This window comes from Suillus bovinus (assembly GCF_016758785.1).
Source record: "Suillus bovinus strain UH-Sbo-P2 chromosome Unknown EDB93scaffold_1, whole genome shotgun sequence".
Taxonomy (NCBI): Eukaryota; Fungi; Basidiomycota; class Agaricomycetes; order Boletales; family Suillaceae; genus Suillus; species Suillus bovinus.
This window is the reverse complement of record NW_024542057.1, coordinates 1,364,735-1,382,543: the sequence shown is the minus strand read 5'-3', so window position 1 is coordinate 1,382,543 and position 17,809 is coordinate 1,364,735. Positions and strand designations below refer to the sequence as shown.

The 17,809-nt window shown below is 48.2% G+C and overlaps 4 protein-coding genes across 4 annotated transcripts; 3 read left to right on the top strand and 1 right to left on the bottom strand.

The window, feature by feature from the left end:
- Positions 1–1,200: 1,200 nt before the first annotated feature.
- On the top strand, positions 1,201–2,110 carry EDB93DRAFT_1333950 (uncharacterized protein; the record flags this gene model as incomplete). The annotated part of the gene is made up of 4 exons (XM_041455272.1): positions 1,201–1,687; positions 1,722–1,858; positions 1,910–1,975; positions 2,027–2,110. The coding sequence occupies exons 1-4, from the start codon at positions 1,609–1,611 to the stop codon at positions 2,108–2,110; spliced, it is 366 nt and encodes a 121-aa protein (XP_041313855.1). The 5' UTR covers positions 1,201–1,608.
- Positions 2,111–2,408: 298 nt separating this feature from the next.
- On the top strand, positions 2,409–3,764 carry EDB93DRAFT_40001 (ribosomal protein S5 domain 2-type protein). The gene is made up of 4 exons (XM_041456268.1): positions 2,409–3,174; positions 3,239–3,358; positions 3,409–3,652; positions 3,707–3,764. The coding sequence occupies exons 1-3, from the start codon at positions 2,470–2,472 to the stop codon at positions 3,625–3,627; spliced, it is 1,044 nt and encodes a 347-aa protein (XP_041313854.1). The 5' UTR covers positions 2,409–2,469; the 3' UTR covers positions 3,628–3,652; positions 3,707–3,764.
- A 393-nt stretch (positions 3,765–4,157) lies between these two features.
- Positions 4,158–6,017, top strand: EDB93DRAFT_1333948 (aspartic peptidase domain-containing protein). Its single transcript, XM_041455271.1, has 7 exons — positions 4,158–4,515; positions 4,564–4,594; positions 4,646–4,683; positions 4,739–4,874; positions 4,921–5,464; positions 5,517–5,687; positions 5,744–6,017. The coding sequence occupies exons 1-7, from the start codon at positions 4,327–4,329 to the stop codon at positions 5,946–5,948; spliced, it is 1,314 nt and encodes a 437-aa protein (XP_041313853.1). The 5' UTR covers positions 4,158–4,326; the 3' UTR covers positions 5,949–6,017.
- A 141-nt stretch (positions 6,018–6,158) lies between these two features.
- On the bottom strand, positions 6,159–17,801 carry EDB93DRAFT_39967 (dynein heavy chain and region D6 of dynein motor-domain-containing protein). Its single transcript, XM_041456264.1, has 20 exons — positions 17,758–17,801; positions 17,456–17,702; positions 16,832–17,396; positions 16,695–16,779; positions 16,550–16,644; positions 16,419–16,498; positions 16,313–16,372; positions 15,149–16,261; positions 14,811–15,098; positions 14,688–14,763; positions 14,283–14,630; positions 13,781–14,236; positions 11,842–13,732; positions 11,087–11,793; positions 8,630–11,037; positions 7,531–8,580; positions 7,318–7,478; positions 7,072–7,264; positions 6,737–7,021; positions 6,159–6,684 (listed from the first exon to the last, which is right to left on the bottom strand). The coding sequence occupies exons 1-20, from the start codon at positions 17,761–17,763 to the stop codon at positions 6,419–6,421; spliced, it is 10,380 nt and encodes a 3,459-aa protein (XP_041313852.1). The 5' UTR covers positions 17,764–17,801; the 3' UTR covers positions 6,159–6,418.
- Between the last annotated feature and the right edge of the window lie 8 nt (positions 17,802–17,809).

Sequence of the window (17,809 nt, the reverse complement as noted above, 5' to 3'; positions counted from 1 at the left end):
ACAAAAGATCAAAACACCCATCGCTGGCATCACTGCGCAGGAGATGCAGCAGCCGAAACCCCCTGATGCGGCGAAGGCAGTCCGACACGATTTTGTCACGAACTCCTCCTGTTAATCACCATCCATGGCTAAGTACGAACAAGTCAAATTTCTCGTAGAATACACGGTCATATTTTGTAGGAAAAGAATTATGTCCTCCTACAGTTCCCATAGCTACAATTTCAAGGACTCATGCGTTCACTGACAAAAGTTTAGCCAGAGTGATACAGCGGACAAAGGCAAGTCGGTATTCAGGCAGTCGGCATCGCAGAGCAGTTCTTCCTGTTACTGTCATAAATAATGATATTCAGCGTATAAAAGCAAGGCACTTTCAAGTTCCTAGCTACATATCCGAGTCGAAGTTCTTCAGATTTATCTGATACCATATCAGCATCCTCACAGACGATGCGCTTATCTCTTGTCCTCGCCGTCGTCGCTGCTTTGACAGCATGTGTATATGCCAGTGACGCCGAAGCTGAGCACTGTCCGATTTCTTGCCGCCATGATAAGCATTGCTCTGGCTGTAAAACACCAAAATGCGTGAGGAACTCGCATCCTTGATATAAACACACAACTGACTGACGTGGTATTAGGACGCTTTCCTATGTGTCAGATCTTGAAGAGTCGAAGCCCACAGCCAAGCAAAAGTGATTGTGACATAGCGCTCCAATTGTCTGTAGCATCCTGTAACATCGCTTGAGAACTATTAGTGGGTAGTGAGAGTGGAGGGTGTACAATATTACCGGCGCGGGTGTTTGAATTTAGAGGATCCGTAGGACAGTGGCTGTAATATTCATAGGCTGGGTGGGTCTTACGGATGTGGCGAATCCTGCGTAGATGAGTCTACCATAGCCGCGTGGCCCGTCATCTCGCTCAGTGACAATGAACTGAATTTTTTTTTTAAAAAAAAAAAACTATTAGTAGTAGGCTCCTTCGCAACGAATTTTGAACGTGTCATGCATATCTTGAACACTTGATAGTATACGGTGCGTCCTGCAGTACTTGTGAAGACAACGGAATTGGGAGAACTTGAAGGACGTGTGCTTATGTAATTACGTTGGCGGGTTCGGCCTCCAATAATAGGGACTAGTAATTCTGGCGTGTTTGTAGTACCCGCCCAATTTCATTATTGCTCTATGTTAATGGGTAGATATATAATGTACCCGCGGGTGACTCGCACACCCGCAGGTACCACCCACGGGTGACTCGCACACCCGCAGGTACCACCCACGGGTGACTCGCACACCCGCAGGTACCACCCACGGGTAGAGACCCGTACCCGACCTACTTGACCCGGGACAGGTACGGGTATGACCATATTTCTCAACTTACCTGCGGGTAGCATCCGGTCGACCCATGTCACGCCCTAGATACAGCGGACAAAGGCAAAACTGATTTAAGCATCCCCGTTCAAGTCAGTGTTCAGGTGGCAGTCGGCATCGCAAAGCAGTTCTTCCTGCTACTACTGCCATAAGCGTATAAAAGAAAAGCACTGTCAATTTCCTAACTACATATCCGAGTCGAAGTTCTTCAGATTTATCTGATACCATATCAGCATCCTCACAGACAATGCGCTTATCCCTTGTCCTCACCGTCGTCGCTGCTTTAACAGCATGTGTATATGCCAGTGACGCCGAAGCTGAGGGCTGTCCGTTTGCTTGCAAACATGATCATGTCTGTAGCATCCCGTAGTAACATCGCTCGAGAACTATTAGTGGGGTGTACAATATTACCGGCGTGGGTGTTTAAAGACTTTAGTGGCTGTAATATTAATTCCCGCTACCAGGGTCTTATCGACGTTGATTTTCACGTTTTTGCGGTAGATTTGTCCGATCCTGAGAACCCTTTCTTTTTGCCCTTATTTCCTTAGATGGACCAAGCTGTGTTTTCGATGAACTTCTTGTCGCAGCACGGATCATTGGATGATCAGATCTACGTGAGTCGCGAGTTGCAGTAATATTTAATTCGCTACTGACAATTTTATCAGTTCACTGTTGCTGCCGCTAGCCAGAATGGCACGACCAAGACAACAACCTCCATTGACGAATCACCGCTTCCTACAACTGCCTAGGGTGTCTCATCCGTGTCTACGGATTCCAGCACTGCAGGTACGCCCGCAACCATGAGTGTCACCCACATACTGCACATGAGTCAATCTTCGTGTTGTGATAGTGCATACAGACTCGTAATACATAAATCTCATAATATATACCCTTCAGGATACTACTGCAGGGCAGCGAGAACACGTGCATAAGTAATGCATAGACCTGCATACTCATGCATTATGAGATGGTAGTTCTGCTCCAAAAGTGCATATAAATACATTTGACGCGACGCGTCGCGTCAAAATTTTCCCATTGGCTAGAGATCACGTTACTACTCCAAAGCGCGCACCATCTAAATCAGCTCCTCGTAGTCAAATTGTTAGACATGGCCAACTCGTTTATAATACGAGTTCCAGCAACCTCGGCCAATATTGGTCCTGGCTTCGATGTCGTCGGCTTGTCACTTTCGCTCTATCTCACCCTCACTGTCACCATCGGGAAGACCTCTACCTTACCAGTGATCACATATTCGGGTGAAGGAGCCGATGAAGTCCCGCTAGACCCGTATCGCAACCTCATGACTCGTGTAGCACTCTACGTGCTACGTTGCAATGGCCATAGGTCATTTCCTCCTGACCTTAGTATTCACTGCCACAACCAAATACCCTTTGGACGCGGACTCGGTTCGTCCGGGGCAGCGGTCATTGCAGGCGTTCTTCTCGGAGACAGTCTCGGGAAACTCAATCTCTCCCGAGAGCGAATGTTAGACTATGCGCTCATGGTCGAGCGTCACCCCGACAACGTGACAGCTGCGCTTGTCGGAGGATTTGTAGGATCATACCTTAGAGAGCTAGACCCACAAGCTACTGAGGCAGCACAAGTACCCCTCTCTGAAGTCCTTCCAGAATACCCGCCTGATGCTGGAGAAGATTGGGGTCTTTCCCCACCTGTTCCGCCTTTGGGTATCGGTCATTACGTCCGATTTAAATGGAACAGCAGCATCAAAGCTATTGCCATTATACCCCGATTTGAACTCAGTACTGCAAAAGCGCGAGCTGTTTTGCCAGAGAGTTACTCGAGGAAGGATCTGGTATGTGTTCTTGTATATTCATAAAGTATACTGTCTTGAAATAAAAACACCTATACCCTCGCAGGTTTTTAATATGCAACGATTAGCTGTCCTCACCACAGCTCTCGGTCAAACACCACCAGATCCAGAGTTAATTTTCGAGGCTATGAAAGATCGTGTGCATCAGCCGTATCGAAAAACTCTTGTGCGTAGAGTTTATTTCGTGTAGGTTCCACTACTTGACCACCATCTCAGATACCTGGCCTGCCAGCGGTCACTTCCTTAATTACGCCTGCTTCACATCCTGGCCTACTTGGCATTTGCCTCTCTGGTGCAGGGCCGACCATCCTTGCGCTTGCAACTCATAATTTTGAAAACATTGCTGGGAAAATACAGGAAATATTCCAGCAGGAGCAGATTGAAGTAGATTGGAAGATATTGGAGGTGGCGGGAGGGACTACTGTAGACTTTTGAGCTGTGTCTCGGCTCAGCTTCAGTGGTATGTGATCTACTCTTCTACCGATTGGACCCCAGTTCTCACTGCAACGCGAAGAATGTTGTCTCTCCTGATTTTTGGCGATATCGAATAGATGTAGAGGAACGCTGATGAAAGACCCTTGAGGAAAAATGATCTTGTCTTTGTGAATGGCCTTGCTCTGAAGGCGTGTGCTTTTAATACAGGGAATTTAATCGATGAAGTGGAATATTCCAATTTGGTCACCCCTCCGTTCGCTCGGACATGAAAGGGCAGATGACAAGAGTCTGCAGGTTATGCGAGATTCGTCCAATGCTCGTTCTTCGGATTGCGTAGACTCATTGTATTGTATAGAACCAGAGCCTAGGTATGCATCGCTCGGGCTCATGCTCGCCTCCTGCGAAGCTCCAGTCCGAATTGTAATTCTCGCCAAACACCTTCTCTACCACTTGCATCGACCCTTTGGACGTGCTATATCCCTCAGGTTGTCATGGATTGAATGATTTGATGATCGCCATGAAAGAAAATTCACAAAGTACCACACTCTCCTCAGTTTTGATGATTCCGCGGTCAGATTCGCAATGTCTCAGAAGTTCTCAAATGCCACGACGTCATCAATTCACTTGGAGGTCGAATAGAATGCTTATAATCCGATAACCCATTATCTGTTTTTCATTCATTCTTTCAACTCAGCAAGTATGTCCTTAACGCAATTCGCCTTCGTTCTCATCATCTGCGGCAAGCTTCTGGAAAGCAACGCCCTCGCCATCGTCAGGGACGACCATTCTGTCGGATTTTATTTTAATGCTCATTATAAACCGACAAACGACGCCACGAACACAACATTTGGGTCACTCGTTTCAGTTACTAGTGAATCGGACTTGGAGGTGAGTATATGCATTGCAAACACAAACGTATGTTTAATCTCCGTGTAGTACCTCGGGCAGGTCAACGTAGGAGGACATGGTATGTAGTTCATCTTAATAGGGGCTACATTCATTGACCTTTCCGATCTAGATTTTAACCTGGTGCTGGATACTGGGTCCAGTGATCTGGTGAGCAGTGCTCTGCTTTACACGGTTCATTAGAAACTAATTGTATCGACGCAAGTGGGTCACTGGTCAACAAATCAACATAAACAGCAAGACATCCGACAATCTCAACCTCACATATGGAATCGGTTCCGCATCGGGAAACATCGCTTATACCGCTGTTCAACTCGGGACTTATCAAGTGCAAAATCAAGGTGATTCTCATCAAAGCTGTTTTCAACCTCTCCTTATCATTTTTAGCATTTCTAAATGTTGACAACACGTACCACCAAGGGGCCGATGGAATCCTTGGCATTGGCTTCATATCACTATCCATGATTCAGAAAAAAATTAAGAAAACGGCTGGCCGCCCTATAATAGCAAACCTTTTTGAACAAAATCCGTCAACACCAAATTTTATGGCTTTGGCGCTCGAGCGCACGACCGATAATGAAAATACCTCTGGAGGTGCTATCACGATCGGAGAATACGACCCACAATTCAAGGATGTCTCCGGGACACCCAAATACCCCCTTGCGCCTTCGACGTCATCGCGCTGGACTATCGCGTTATCGGGCATGCAGGTCAATGGCCACAACGTCAAACTTGAATCGGTCGTCAAGGGCTCAAAGAAGGGGACTGCTATTTCTCTCATCGACAGCGGAACCAGTTTGGCGTACATTCCCTCCGACGCTGTGGATGCGATATACGGTGCCATTACCGGATCGATTCATATACAAACCAACGGGCAAAATTTCTGGGTCGTGCCATGTTTAGGCTTGGCAAATTTGTCATTCTCATTCGGGTTCGTGATTCCAGTGTCTTTGATCTTGAATATCTACTGACAAGGCTCTCAGCAACGATTATTTGCCCATTAACCCTCTCGAATTGACGAGGCTGGCAACTTTTACTGATGGCAATACTCAATACACTGTTTGCACTTCTGCATTCCGTCCGCAACTGTCGAGTACAGGCTCGGATATGGATTTCTTGCTTGGCGATATATTCATGCGCAATGTCTACTCCGTGTAAGTTTTTTTCTATTGACATATATCCACCCTGGTACTGACCTTGCCGACTGTAGCTTCAACTTTGGTAATCTCACATCCAGTAATGATGACAACAAGGGCGCTTCGATCCAATTCCTTTCGAGGTCAAACAAAGATCAGGTTTACCAAGATTTCCAACAACAACGCACTCAGAACCTGAAAAACCTTCCGCCGTTGTACGATTTGTCTAAATTTCGTTCCGACGGAACTACATCGGATGGTGGACGCGTCAATTCTTAGTTGACGCACACGACGACGAGTAAAAGTAAAAATATTATGTAAATTTGAATAACAGCAAATATATCGTACACGCGCTTGAGTTGTGTGCACAAAAAGTACAGTTGAAATCCAAATTTATGTTGCGTCTTATATGACCATCGGTTTATGTGTTATCAGTCCATACAGATTCACGACTCTTCGACATTTCCATCAAAGTTTTGTAACCACCTACGCAACGCTCCTCCTCAGGCAAACCAATAGGCCTGCTCATCCATGCATATTCCAAGATATTCCAAGTCTTTTATTTAGTTTATAGGCGAGACTTGAACTAGACGCAGCATACATTGCAAGAGAGATTATCAGTTCATCATATGTTAGTCCATGATTGTCACAAAGTACAGAAATGCAAACAGAGGAATGGTATCATGATATAAGGATAGTACATTACGTATGCCAATAGTCAGAGATCTAGGTCGCTGCCGAACGAATACTCAGCCCCTTGCGGTGAGACAAACAGCCCTCATTGCTACCAGCGACGCTGATTGTTTGTCGAATGGCAGATCTACCGTAAACATTACATCACTGCGGTCGTTGTTGAGGTAAACTGGAAGCGTGACTAGATCGGCAGGCTGTTCTTCGCTACTGGAGTCGTCTTGCACCCAGCGAACTTGAGAAGCATTGAGTCGGACACTTTGCCCGTCATTGAGGACCAACTTTTCATTCTCGGCGTCCCAAGCAGCGCCCTCCAGAATAAGACCTATACACATTATTTGAGTTTGGCGAAGAGGGAGAGGAAAGAAACAGCGTACCATCAACAATGAATGCACCAGGATCATTCATCTGATCAATGTCGAGGCGCAGGTGAAGCGTCTCAAGACTCCATCGTTTGCGATGTGCCACGGCTTGACGGGTCGCTGTGATATATGCTTCGGGGAAGAACAGTCCACCAAGCCACACCTCCACGTTGGAAAGATTTTGTTGCACACTCGTTATGCTATCAAGCTGAGACAATCGACGAGCCAGATCTGGAATCCACTCTGACACGGACATGGCCTTTGGCACCTTGTATCTCCTCCAATGAGAAGGAATAGTTCCTAGTATACATCAGTATTCGATGCATGAGAGAAGGGTAGCGACAAAAAACCTTTTGTCAGGGAGCTCATCAAGGTTCGCAGGTGATTTGTTTGCTTCAGTTCCCCATCGCACACCTTTACCACGTCCGCAAGGTCCTTGCAAACCTGGTCGAGAAGTTTGCGTCCGATCAAGGCCTCCCGGAAGAACAAACGATAAAGCGGATCAGGATTGTCATTGGATTGCTTTGGTAGAGTGCTCAATGTCTGAAATAGAACAATGAACAACATGCGGACAACAAATACGTCAAGAAACTCACCGAAGGCAGTTGCGTAAGCCACTCACGGCATCGCTCGTGAAGGTTGCGCATCCATGCAGGTTGCTGAGAGGTTTGGCTTTTCGAGGGACTAGCGGCACTCCCAAGCTCGTCATCATCTGCTAGAGTCCGCATCTTGCGCAATTTACTGAGCAGTTCATTACCTTGAAAAACAAAGCAATTAGAGAGGTGGCAGGGTAGATGTATATTGTGTACCTTGCGCTACAGCAATAACACGCTCTGCAGTTGGAGGAAGGCTTAGCCATGCAGGTGGTTCGCGATCAGGCAAGCGTTGAACCCAGGACAAGAAATGCTCTAGTTTGGTGCCATCAGGAACTTCAAGCCCATGGCTTCCACCGATGGTTGGAACGAGATTGAAGTCGACGTTGTAAGCAGCAGGCGTAAAGAGCTTGTCGACAAAGGCATCCAAAATGCGTTGATCAAAATCACTGTCAACTCTTCCCCCGTAGACGGATTGCTTGATCAGTGTTTTAAGGGCATCCCAAGGAATGTTTGCTGGGTCTACGTTTGCACGTCCTTTAGCAACTGCATTGAGCCAGGTGTCGATGGTTCCGAAAGCCGAGGCCATATCAGAGTCATTAAAGTCGTAAGTCTTGCTCCAGCCTAATGGGACATAGCGGAGACGCTCTTGGACAACAGCATGGAACCATGCCAATAGGAAATACAGACGAATCTTCTCTGATGGACCTTGCGCCAGCCGCTGTGGTGTTATGGATCCAAGCGAGTCCAAGAGGTTCGCTTTGATTCCTGGCAGAGGCTCATTCATGATGATGCGTGACTGGCGTAAGATGTTTACAGGAATGGAAGGATTCGCTTCTAAGGTCAGGAATAGGCGGAAATTTCGATGAGGATTCAACGTTTGGAGTTTCTTCTCCAGCTGTCCTAGCCACGTAGGAGCGAGATGCACATTCTTCAGAAGCACCCATGTCCCTTGGCGGGATGCCGCTGCGATTGCTTGGTCTGCCAACGTGAAACCTTCTTGAGAACCCATGGCTACTGAGGAAGCACGTGCACCGGTAGATTGTATGAGGTTCTCTACACGGTAACTGGCATCATAACCCGTAACCGATACAAGGGCCAGAGGAGTCGCCGCCGGCACCTCATTCGCGACCATGGCGCTCAGGTCTAAATCGGATGAGAGGTCGTTCTGGAACACATTTCGGACGAATAGGGCCGTGGACTGCAATAGTCTGTCGGGCCGAAGGCACTTGACAATCAGCATTGAACGCAATGCTTCAACAGCAGCTGCAATCTGATCAGTGGTCGCCCACAATAGAAGTGCGTGGTCACTCACGGGTATTGGGCGTCCAGGGCGTTGGAACGATAGATTCAGGACTACTCGATTGCAGGAAAGGAATCCAATCATCCGGGTGCTCTAATATGTTGTTGAGAACTGGTTTGAATAGGGATTGTTTAGCATAGCTTTCCAAACGCATCATCTGATCCGGCGTCAGTATCGAAGGGGTAGGGTGTTCTGTAGAGGGAGCTATAGAAGCTGTAACGCCTTGCCCGCTCTCCAGTAGGAACTCCAGTCCATCGCTGATCTCTTCCATTCCGCGGAGCTTGACTTGAGCCAGAAGAACGGCGAGCATTACATGATCACGATGAAGAAGAGCCCTAGAAGTCCGCTTGTAGACGATTAAGAACAAGTCATTGAGGAGTATCTCGCGCCGACGATGATGGTCGGATATATTCTTGAGATTAGGATTGTGATGCAAAACGTAGTCGAATATGTCCAAGAAGAACCGCAATGAAAATTGATAGAAGTGGTTGACCAGGTTAAGTTGCTCAAGAATGAAAAAGACGGAACTGCATGCCTGTGCCAGAGGCAGGTACTCCGCAGTCACTTGCTCGACCTCCTTCATAACGATATCGGTTTCTTCAACCTTGTGAGTAATGTCTGCAGCCTCACGTTTGAGGGTCTCCAAGGTGCTGATGACTTTGTCATCGTCAAGAATGTTACCCGTTGATTCATTGAGAGCTTGCAGCAGCAACTTTTCTAGCGTGCGAAGGCGAAGTCGGAACTCTCCTTGAGCCTTCATCAGATCAGTTCTCTTGCGTTCAGTGTCTGGACGTTCGACTTTGAGAACTTGGTCTAGCGACTGGCTCTGGAGACTACTCCTCGTCATGGTGAAGTTGACAAACGTTACCCTGCTGCAGATATCTGGAGAGAACTCGACGGAGGGGTCGCGAGTGGATAAAAACATAGTAAACGAAGGAGAGAAGTCGATATCCTGGCTGCCAAGGCGGATGAGAACACGACCACCCGTTCTCCGGATTTCCCGGTTCAGCACAGCGTTCAGGATGGGATCGAGATGTTCGACATCTTGAATAAGTAAAGGATTGCCGAAACGAAGAGCACTCTCAAGGACCTTGAGGAATGCCTCATCCAAGAAGCTGGTGACAGTGATCTTGCGGTCCTTGTATTCGTTGAGAAGGAATGTAGTGGCTTGTCCTGTGGGATCGATGATGAGAGGGTAGCGGTTGAATCGTTTCAACATGATTGCATTCTCTGTGGTCAAATTGTCCGATGGGAGTGACTTCGATTGCCAGCTCAGGCGATCATCAGCAGTCGATAGATACTCCGTAAGCGAAAGCTCTGGCTTGAATTTAATGTTTGCTTCGTGAAGATGGCTCGACCATTCTTGCCACATGACCTCGCGATAGTGTTGATCGAAGAAGCCGCCATAAGCCAAAAAGGCAGCTGAAACAAGGACATCACCAACGATGGTGCTCATCTCTGCATCGAATGTGCGACTCCCAGACTCCCAACGGCCTCTCTCCGATGACAAACTTTCAAGAAGTTTCATGCTCCTGTCCACTTTGCTCTGCACACGCTCCATCTCCGATTTGATAGCCTGAGTCTCGCTAATAAGTAATGCATACTCCTCTTTATAGGTCGCGATTTTGGACTCTAACTCGGCGACAATGGTGATGATCTGGGAGGCCTGTTTCTTTGTCATATCTGCCTGCGACTCTAGTGATTGGACCTCATTGCGCAAAGGTTCCACCTTGTCGAGAATCTCGGAGAAACGTACTTGAGCGAGAACCCATTTCACTAGGGGGCCGCAAGCTTTACTTGCACGCTGCACTGTTTCGAAGTTGAACGAAGGTCGGCTCAAGAAGTCCCTTTTCATCAGCTCGCGAAGGGGTTTCGTCATTTGACTATTGGTGTCAAAGTTGACAATCCTCTGAATGAAGTCGTCCCGACGAATGATACCTTGGACAGTACGCCAGTTGTCAATTTTGTGTCCCAGCAGGGTACACACGGACTCCATGGCAAGCTTCACTGCTTCAGGAGGGTTCGCCATAGTTCTGACCTCTTGAAGATGCTGCCTCTTGATGCTGCTAACGGCAGACTGGGCATCCAAAACAGCTGGTTCTGCGTCAGCCAAGTCTGCCATGACAACGGAGCGACGTTGTGCAATATTTTTATCTTGCTCGACAAGGGCCGCTTGGATCTCTATTGAGGCAGTTTTCTTCTGTTCGGCTTCCTGTTGATCTGCAACCATGCGCCTGAGCTTCTCATTGGCTTCAGCATCTTTCGCTTGCAGTTGAGATCGCTTGATGGCCAAACTCTTGCGCAGCTCCTCGACTTGAGTGACAGTATCCTTCAACTTGTCGAGACCAACATGCAGATGGCGCTGTTGCTCCTCCAGTTCATCACGTTTCTCATTGAAGAGACGAACGTATTGATTAATGCTGTAAAAAATGTTCAATACCACTCCAAGGTGAGGACGATGAAACTCACAAGTCCAAATAGTGACGTGGTGTGACATAGTTATAGCGACCCTGACGACGGCTCAAACGTTGGTTGATCTGGTGTAATGACGAATGAACGTAAACCAGTGCGTTCACCACTGCTGTGCGATGGACTGGTGGCATGGACAGCTCGCGGTATGCGATAGGGAAGAGCGCGGGAGGGGTGTAAGAAGGCAGATCGAGGTCAATGGTATGCGTGAACTCCATTCCGACTTGATAGAATGCCTGGTCAGACCAGTCACCGAACCAGTCAAGAACACAACGATTGAACAACGCAGGAGAAGTAGCAGCACGAGAAGCAAGGCCATTCTCAGGCGGGTTCATAGTGAAGACGACATGAAGATTTTTAGCAACTTGCTGAGTGAACCATCGATAAAGCTCCTCGTGCGAGTCGAGCATCAGGCCATCTCTTTGAGAGCCTTCTTTGCAAGCTGTCATGAGCGCAGCATGTTCATCCCCTTCAAAGAGACCAGGAACTTCAGCGTTAGCAAGGAGCGTGTTCATCCGTTCCAAGAAACCAGAATCAAGGACGTTGGATTCATCCATAATAAAGCAAATCTTCTCGCCCTTGCAACCAGATCGGCGCAATACTGTCCGTAAATCGTCGTCAAAATCATCACCGGTATACTTATTGGAGACCTTGATCTGGAAGATGCTGAGCCCATTAAGCCATGCGACAAAACGTGAGAGTGTGGTCTGCTCAGAAGTCAGATGTAGACTGGCACATGAGAATGCATTACTTACCTTGCCGCTACCACTGACACCAATAAGAAGCAGATGTCCTTGCACCTGGCGGAATACCCGGTCAATCCGAAGGACATGATCAAGAACATCGTTGAAAAGAACAAGTGGCACGTCCAGTTCTTCCTCATAGAAGACTCGGAGGCGAGCTTTCGTGTACTCACGAAGCTCCTCACGCTCAACAGGAATATAGTATTTAGAGGTCCAGTTGGAAAAGAGGATAGGTCTGTGGAGGGCTTCATCCCGATTGATCGTCGGGAAGTGTTCCATGGCTGCGTTATCAATGTGTTCATCTGTCCAATTTTTCTCGTCCTCCGTGACAAGACGGTCTTGGAATAGGCGCAGGGCCTCGTGCGCCCAAACACGTACAAGACCTTCGACAGACAACGTTTCCAAAGGCCGAATAGCCTCGTAGATACCACGAACCCATCTTGTCAGCTCACGAGGACTGTAAACGTAGTGTGCTTGGATATCGGTCGTGAAGCGTTTCTGAGATGAGAGATAGAAAGCGACCATGGCATCCGTCAGTGGCTCTGCATATGCCCGCAGGGTCGGGACCACTTTCAACAGTGCTCTGTTGTACGTGCCATAGATCTGTTTCAAGGAAACCTCTCCAGGATAATCCACCATGACGAGGGGAGCGTGACGAAGGAAACGATGACTAAGAGGTACACGTCCAGGATCAGTGGGAGGGTTGCAAGCACCCACAAACTGAATGCGCTCCAACTTGACCCAGGCCATGTCCTTCGCACGCCAGTAACCTGCACATTCGACAAGCTGACGCAAGAAAGAGATGACTCGTTGGGTGCCGTATTTATCTTGAGCGGGCAGATTGATCTCGTCGCAAAAGACAACCAACCACCGACCGATCTGTACTGGGGCCAGAATGACACCGTTGGGAGTCTTGCGGTACTCGCAATACTGCTCAAAGGTCTTCAAGATGAGCTCTGGCGTAGTGGCGCTGGAAAAGTTCAGACCAACAACTTCCATGTCGGGAAGCTTGCGCAATGCACTGAATAGGGTCATAGTCTTTCCAGAACCCGGAGGACCACAAAGCATCAGAGGCTTGTGCTCTGACAACCATGAGTACAAAACTTCTTCGTGGCGCACAGTATCCATGGTAGGTACAACGATGTCTGAGGATGTGACGGCGTGGGCGTCAATCTCAATAGAGGGCACCTTGGACTGCCAAGCAATCCAGTCACCAGTGGCGATTTGAACGTCGAAGTCGATGATAGAATTGTCGGAATTCATCGTTGGAAGGTCGATGCCAGTTTGCTTGCCCAAGAAGTAGCCCATCTCAGCCCGAAGGTCGAGTTTGGCATCACCGGAGAATGCCCATATGATGCTCACAAGTAACCGTTTGGTGACATACTGCTCTACCTTTTCAGGTGCAAGAGGAAAATCGGAGTGTTGCAGGTTGTATTCAATGACGTTTCGAGCTGTCTTATTCAGCAGCGAGAAAAGAGTGTGCAACGCACGTGTCGAGGTGAAGTCCATGATGTGATCTATAGATTCGGCGAACGTCAGCGCAGAGTCAACAAGATCTCCGTCGCCGAAATAGCGCTCCAGGATGGACGCGATCTGTATTTGAGTGGCAAGATTGGCAGAGTGAGATGCATCTGCAGCCAGTGGATCAGTACGACGGCCAGGCATATCGACAGCATCTTCATCATCCGCATCCAAGGGCACCGTCGACAGAGTGTTGAGGTAGTGACGGTAGACCATTGATGGCTCGATGACGTCTTCGCTGAACCATATCATACCGCAACGACTAACGGTGGCCAAGGTGGCATAACGGAGATGCTCGACCTCGAACATGATGCGAACATTAGGCGGGAGGTTCAGACGTTCACCATTGGGCAGCGTGAGCAGTTTGTTGTCATCCAGCACACTGTGATCGCGTTAGACAGTCGCCGGACTTCCCAGTCCTGATACGCACCTATTCAAGTTTTCGACCCACTCAGGATCAACATCACCATCGAAGATGATCCAGTGTCTCTTACTGCTTTCACCACGAACGTCATCAACAATCTTGCGCAATATGTGGGTGAATAAGCCGTCGTTCCATTCGCGTGTGGTAGGATCGAGTGTGCCATACAGCGCGTCCTTGTGCATGGCCTTGGGGTCAATGACATAGGGAATTCCTTCAATGCCATCGAGCCTCTCAAGCGCGGCAAGCAGAACTTGCCAAGCATTGGTCTTCCCAGTACCGGAAGGTCCCACCATCATTAGACCATGTTGAATCTTCTGAATCTGATAAAGTTGAAGAATCTTGGAAACCCATCGATCACCGTCGACAAGGCGGCGTTCCGCGCAAACCTTGAGAATTTGCTCACGCAAAGCATCGAGATCAACCGGAACGTAGTCGGTACCGGGGAAGACATCAGCAAGCAGGCTGTCCAGGGTAAGTCGTTTATTTTTATAGAACAAACAAAAATTACCTTGTAAGCAGAGGAACATCATCAGCAACCAACTTGGGTACAATTGTTTCCGTGACACTCTGGATGAGGATGATCTGCTCCGAAATGTTATCGGAAAGACCCACAACACCATCCGCATCTTCGGACCTCGCACTCTGCAGACGCTCACGCTTCAAGATACCAGCACTTGCTAGCACAGCCTTCAAAGCACGGAGACCGAAATCGTAATGTGGCTGGGGGGAGAGTTGTTCATCGCAAAGATTGAAGAACGGTACAATCTTTGAAGCTAATGATTCTGCTGTACGGAAACCCTGCGAGAAAAGCATGACCTGGGCAATCAGCTCGCGGTCGGGTCTCGTCATGGCCATCCTGAATGCGCAACAATGGATTCAGAATGGGAGGCATAACCGTCAGGACAGAACGTACGGTCTAAACAATTTCGTTAGGTTAGGTGGGAGCTGAGACCGACCAGCATAGTTGGGGTTAGTCGTGATGAAGATACCTTTTGCATATATTAGCTAGTTCCACAGTATATCAAAAAATTGTTACCGATGTTCTGATTGATCTTGAGGCTTTTGCCAACAAGCTCGATTTCAATGTTAGGGTTCTTCGCCAACGCAACAAGACCTTGCTGAATGCTTTGTACTTGCTGAGACACAGCACTGAGAATACGCTCCTCAAGTCGATTGAACTCATCGAAACATCCCCATGCACCAACTTGACAAAGCCCAACGAAGATACGACCCATAGCTTGGAAATCAAAAGTCTCGTCGCAACAGAAGACCAAAACGAAACGCCCCAGTTGGACACCAAGAGCTTTGACAGACTCCGTTTTGCCTGAATTTACGTTAGTCTGAGAAGTCGGACAATAAAGACAACATCCTTACCTGTACCAGCAGGTCCAAAAGGTGAGCCTCCCAGCTGGTTGTCAAGCGCCTGAGTCAATGTCAAGTATACTCGGTCTGTCAACGGTGTCTGGACAAGACGATCAGGGACACCGAGATACTCCCATCCGTAAGGGAACGATGCATCAGCGACGCAGATGTCAAGTCTGTTTAACGGGTTGTCCACAGAGCGGTTCAGATAGAAACGCATCTGCGCTAGCCACGTAAACGCCTTAGTGTCTGCGACACGTTGCTGTATGAGGGTACGCGTAACGTCTCTTTGGTGGACCAGTTCGGTAATGAGGTGCTCGCACTTGCGGCGAGTGACAGGGCTCAGTTCCTGCAACACAATGTCTGCAAGAAGGTCGAGTGCCTGGCAGACTGTTTCAAGTGGCGCTTCTGGGAGCTTGCCAGATTCGAGAGTGGCATCAACTGCAGTAGTCCATGCAACTTGAACAGCTAGAGTAACCAATTGTGCAGGATATTTCTCCATCCACGTCATGAGCTGGTCCACCTCCAAGGGAGAAGGAGTGCCATAGAAGGACTGTAGCTCGGTGACAGCATCGCATAAAAGGTCCGCAAGGGACAATCGCATCATGGATTCAAGCTTTGCAAGCCAATCGTTGATCTTGGGGAAGTCCTTGAGCAAAATAGGCTCGGTGAATTTAACCTCCTCCCCTTCGCGCGAGGCCATGCCCTGGATCTGAGTGAGGTCCTCATCGAGCTTGATGGTTGAAATACCAGCAAACATCTTTTTCAGGTGCTTCATAATACGCACGATATCCTTGCTATTACCGATAATCTCCAGTAAATCTTCATCACCCACAAAGTAGAACCGAGGGAATGAAGACCGTTCGCGCTCGAGATATTCACCAAGCGCTTTTTGAATCTTGTTCAAGAGGTCCGCCAAACGCTCCAAGCTCTTCTGGATGCCCTGGATGTTCATAACATCTATGACGAATGGTGACTTGTACACTTTTTTCATCACAGTTAAGAACTCTGCGTTAATATTCTGGAAGCGGGAGCTTTCCACCGGAAGGAGGTGTTTGATGTCCGCACTGCCTGAGAAGATGCCTTCTAGATATACCCATTGACGCTGTACATCAACCCAGATATCTAAAACAACATTCAGTGGATTTCACAGAGCAGAATAACCAACAATCATACCAAAGAGTACATGAATCCTGTTGAGTTTATCTTCCCATGACCCTGCTTCTTCCTCGAAGACTGGGAGCAAGTTAGAACGGTATCAACGTGAAATCAAGTCTCATACCCTTGTAGTAAGGCGACAATTTCATTGCAGTCAAGGAATTCAAGTTCTCACTGCACTTGTTAAAGAGGTCATCCCATCCTCTGGAAGTAGTATGGTGAGTATTCTGCGTGGCCCTGCTGAAGATAGCTTACTTGATCAGACGACACTTGTTCTGATAGTTAATAAGATCGAGCGTGTAGTTTGTCCATATTTCCTTCACTTGCTTGATATACTCTTCGAGGGCCATCTTCAAGAGAGTGTTAAGCATAATGAAAGAAATATCGTAATGCCACCCACCTCCCCCTGCGCTTGGATGATAACCTCGCGTATCGGAGTATCATTCTTCTTCAAGTCCAAATCGTAAACATGGCCAAGAGTCATACTGTAACAATCAGCACGTAGTACCGATAAGTGATAGCATAGAACCAACTCACAGGGTCAGACTGATCTGGGATGGAAGTCTCAAAACCTTGAAGAGCTGCTTCCAATGTCTATCCTTTAGTGCCTCCGACTTCAAGTCCGAGATGAGTGAGTTCGACTTCAAAAGTCCACGCAGTACGTCTTGGACGTATTCGAACGCCGCGTACTGCCTCATACGTGTGGGCATGTCCCTTGTCGACGTCAAAAGGCTATCGAGCTGCTGCCTCAGCTTCCTCGGTTGCACCACGGACCACGACATCTCCCTCAGGTCGGCAATCTGGCTCCATACACCAGAAAGTGCCGTCCACACCGCTTTGAGGTCACGCAGCTCCTCGAAGACTGGTTCAAGGCGTGTATGACGCGTCAGCTCGAGGTCTAGAGCCTCTTTTGCCCTGCAGACGAGGTCATACTCCTCCTGCACGCGAGTAAGCTTCCCCTCGAACACGTTAATAGTGTTCATAGCCGTGTCCGCACGAAGGCTGCCTTGTACGGGACGTGTCTGTTCCCATTCCGACAGGATATCGTTGATCTTGTTCTCTACAATCTTGTCTTCGGCGACTATCTTAAGTTGAAGGCCCGCTGCAAGAATAGATCACGAGTCAAATAATAATGCAAGCTCTAAGAGAACAACCCCGTACCCAGCTGCTCTTGAATGGAATCGTTCTTTCTCTTGAGAATCTCGTTGTATGCACTCCACTCTCCTCTAAGTTGATCACTGTATAGCCAGTCATCTGGGAATTGGTATCGAAAGCGCTCTAGTGTCTTCTCGCCGTTGGCACATAGGTCTATCATAGGACCCCATGTCTTGGTCTTGCGCTTAAGGTCCTGTACGAAGGTAATGAAGGTCACCGCCGCGGCGGTTGATGAGTTGGAGGGACTGAATGCCTAGAGAACTGTCAGGACCACGATACCCTTGAAGTATTTAGCTTTTTGTGCTTACCTCCATGATTACTTCTGAAAGAAGCTTTGACGCGTCAACGAAACTTCAATGT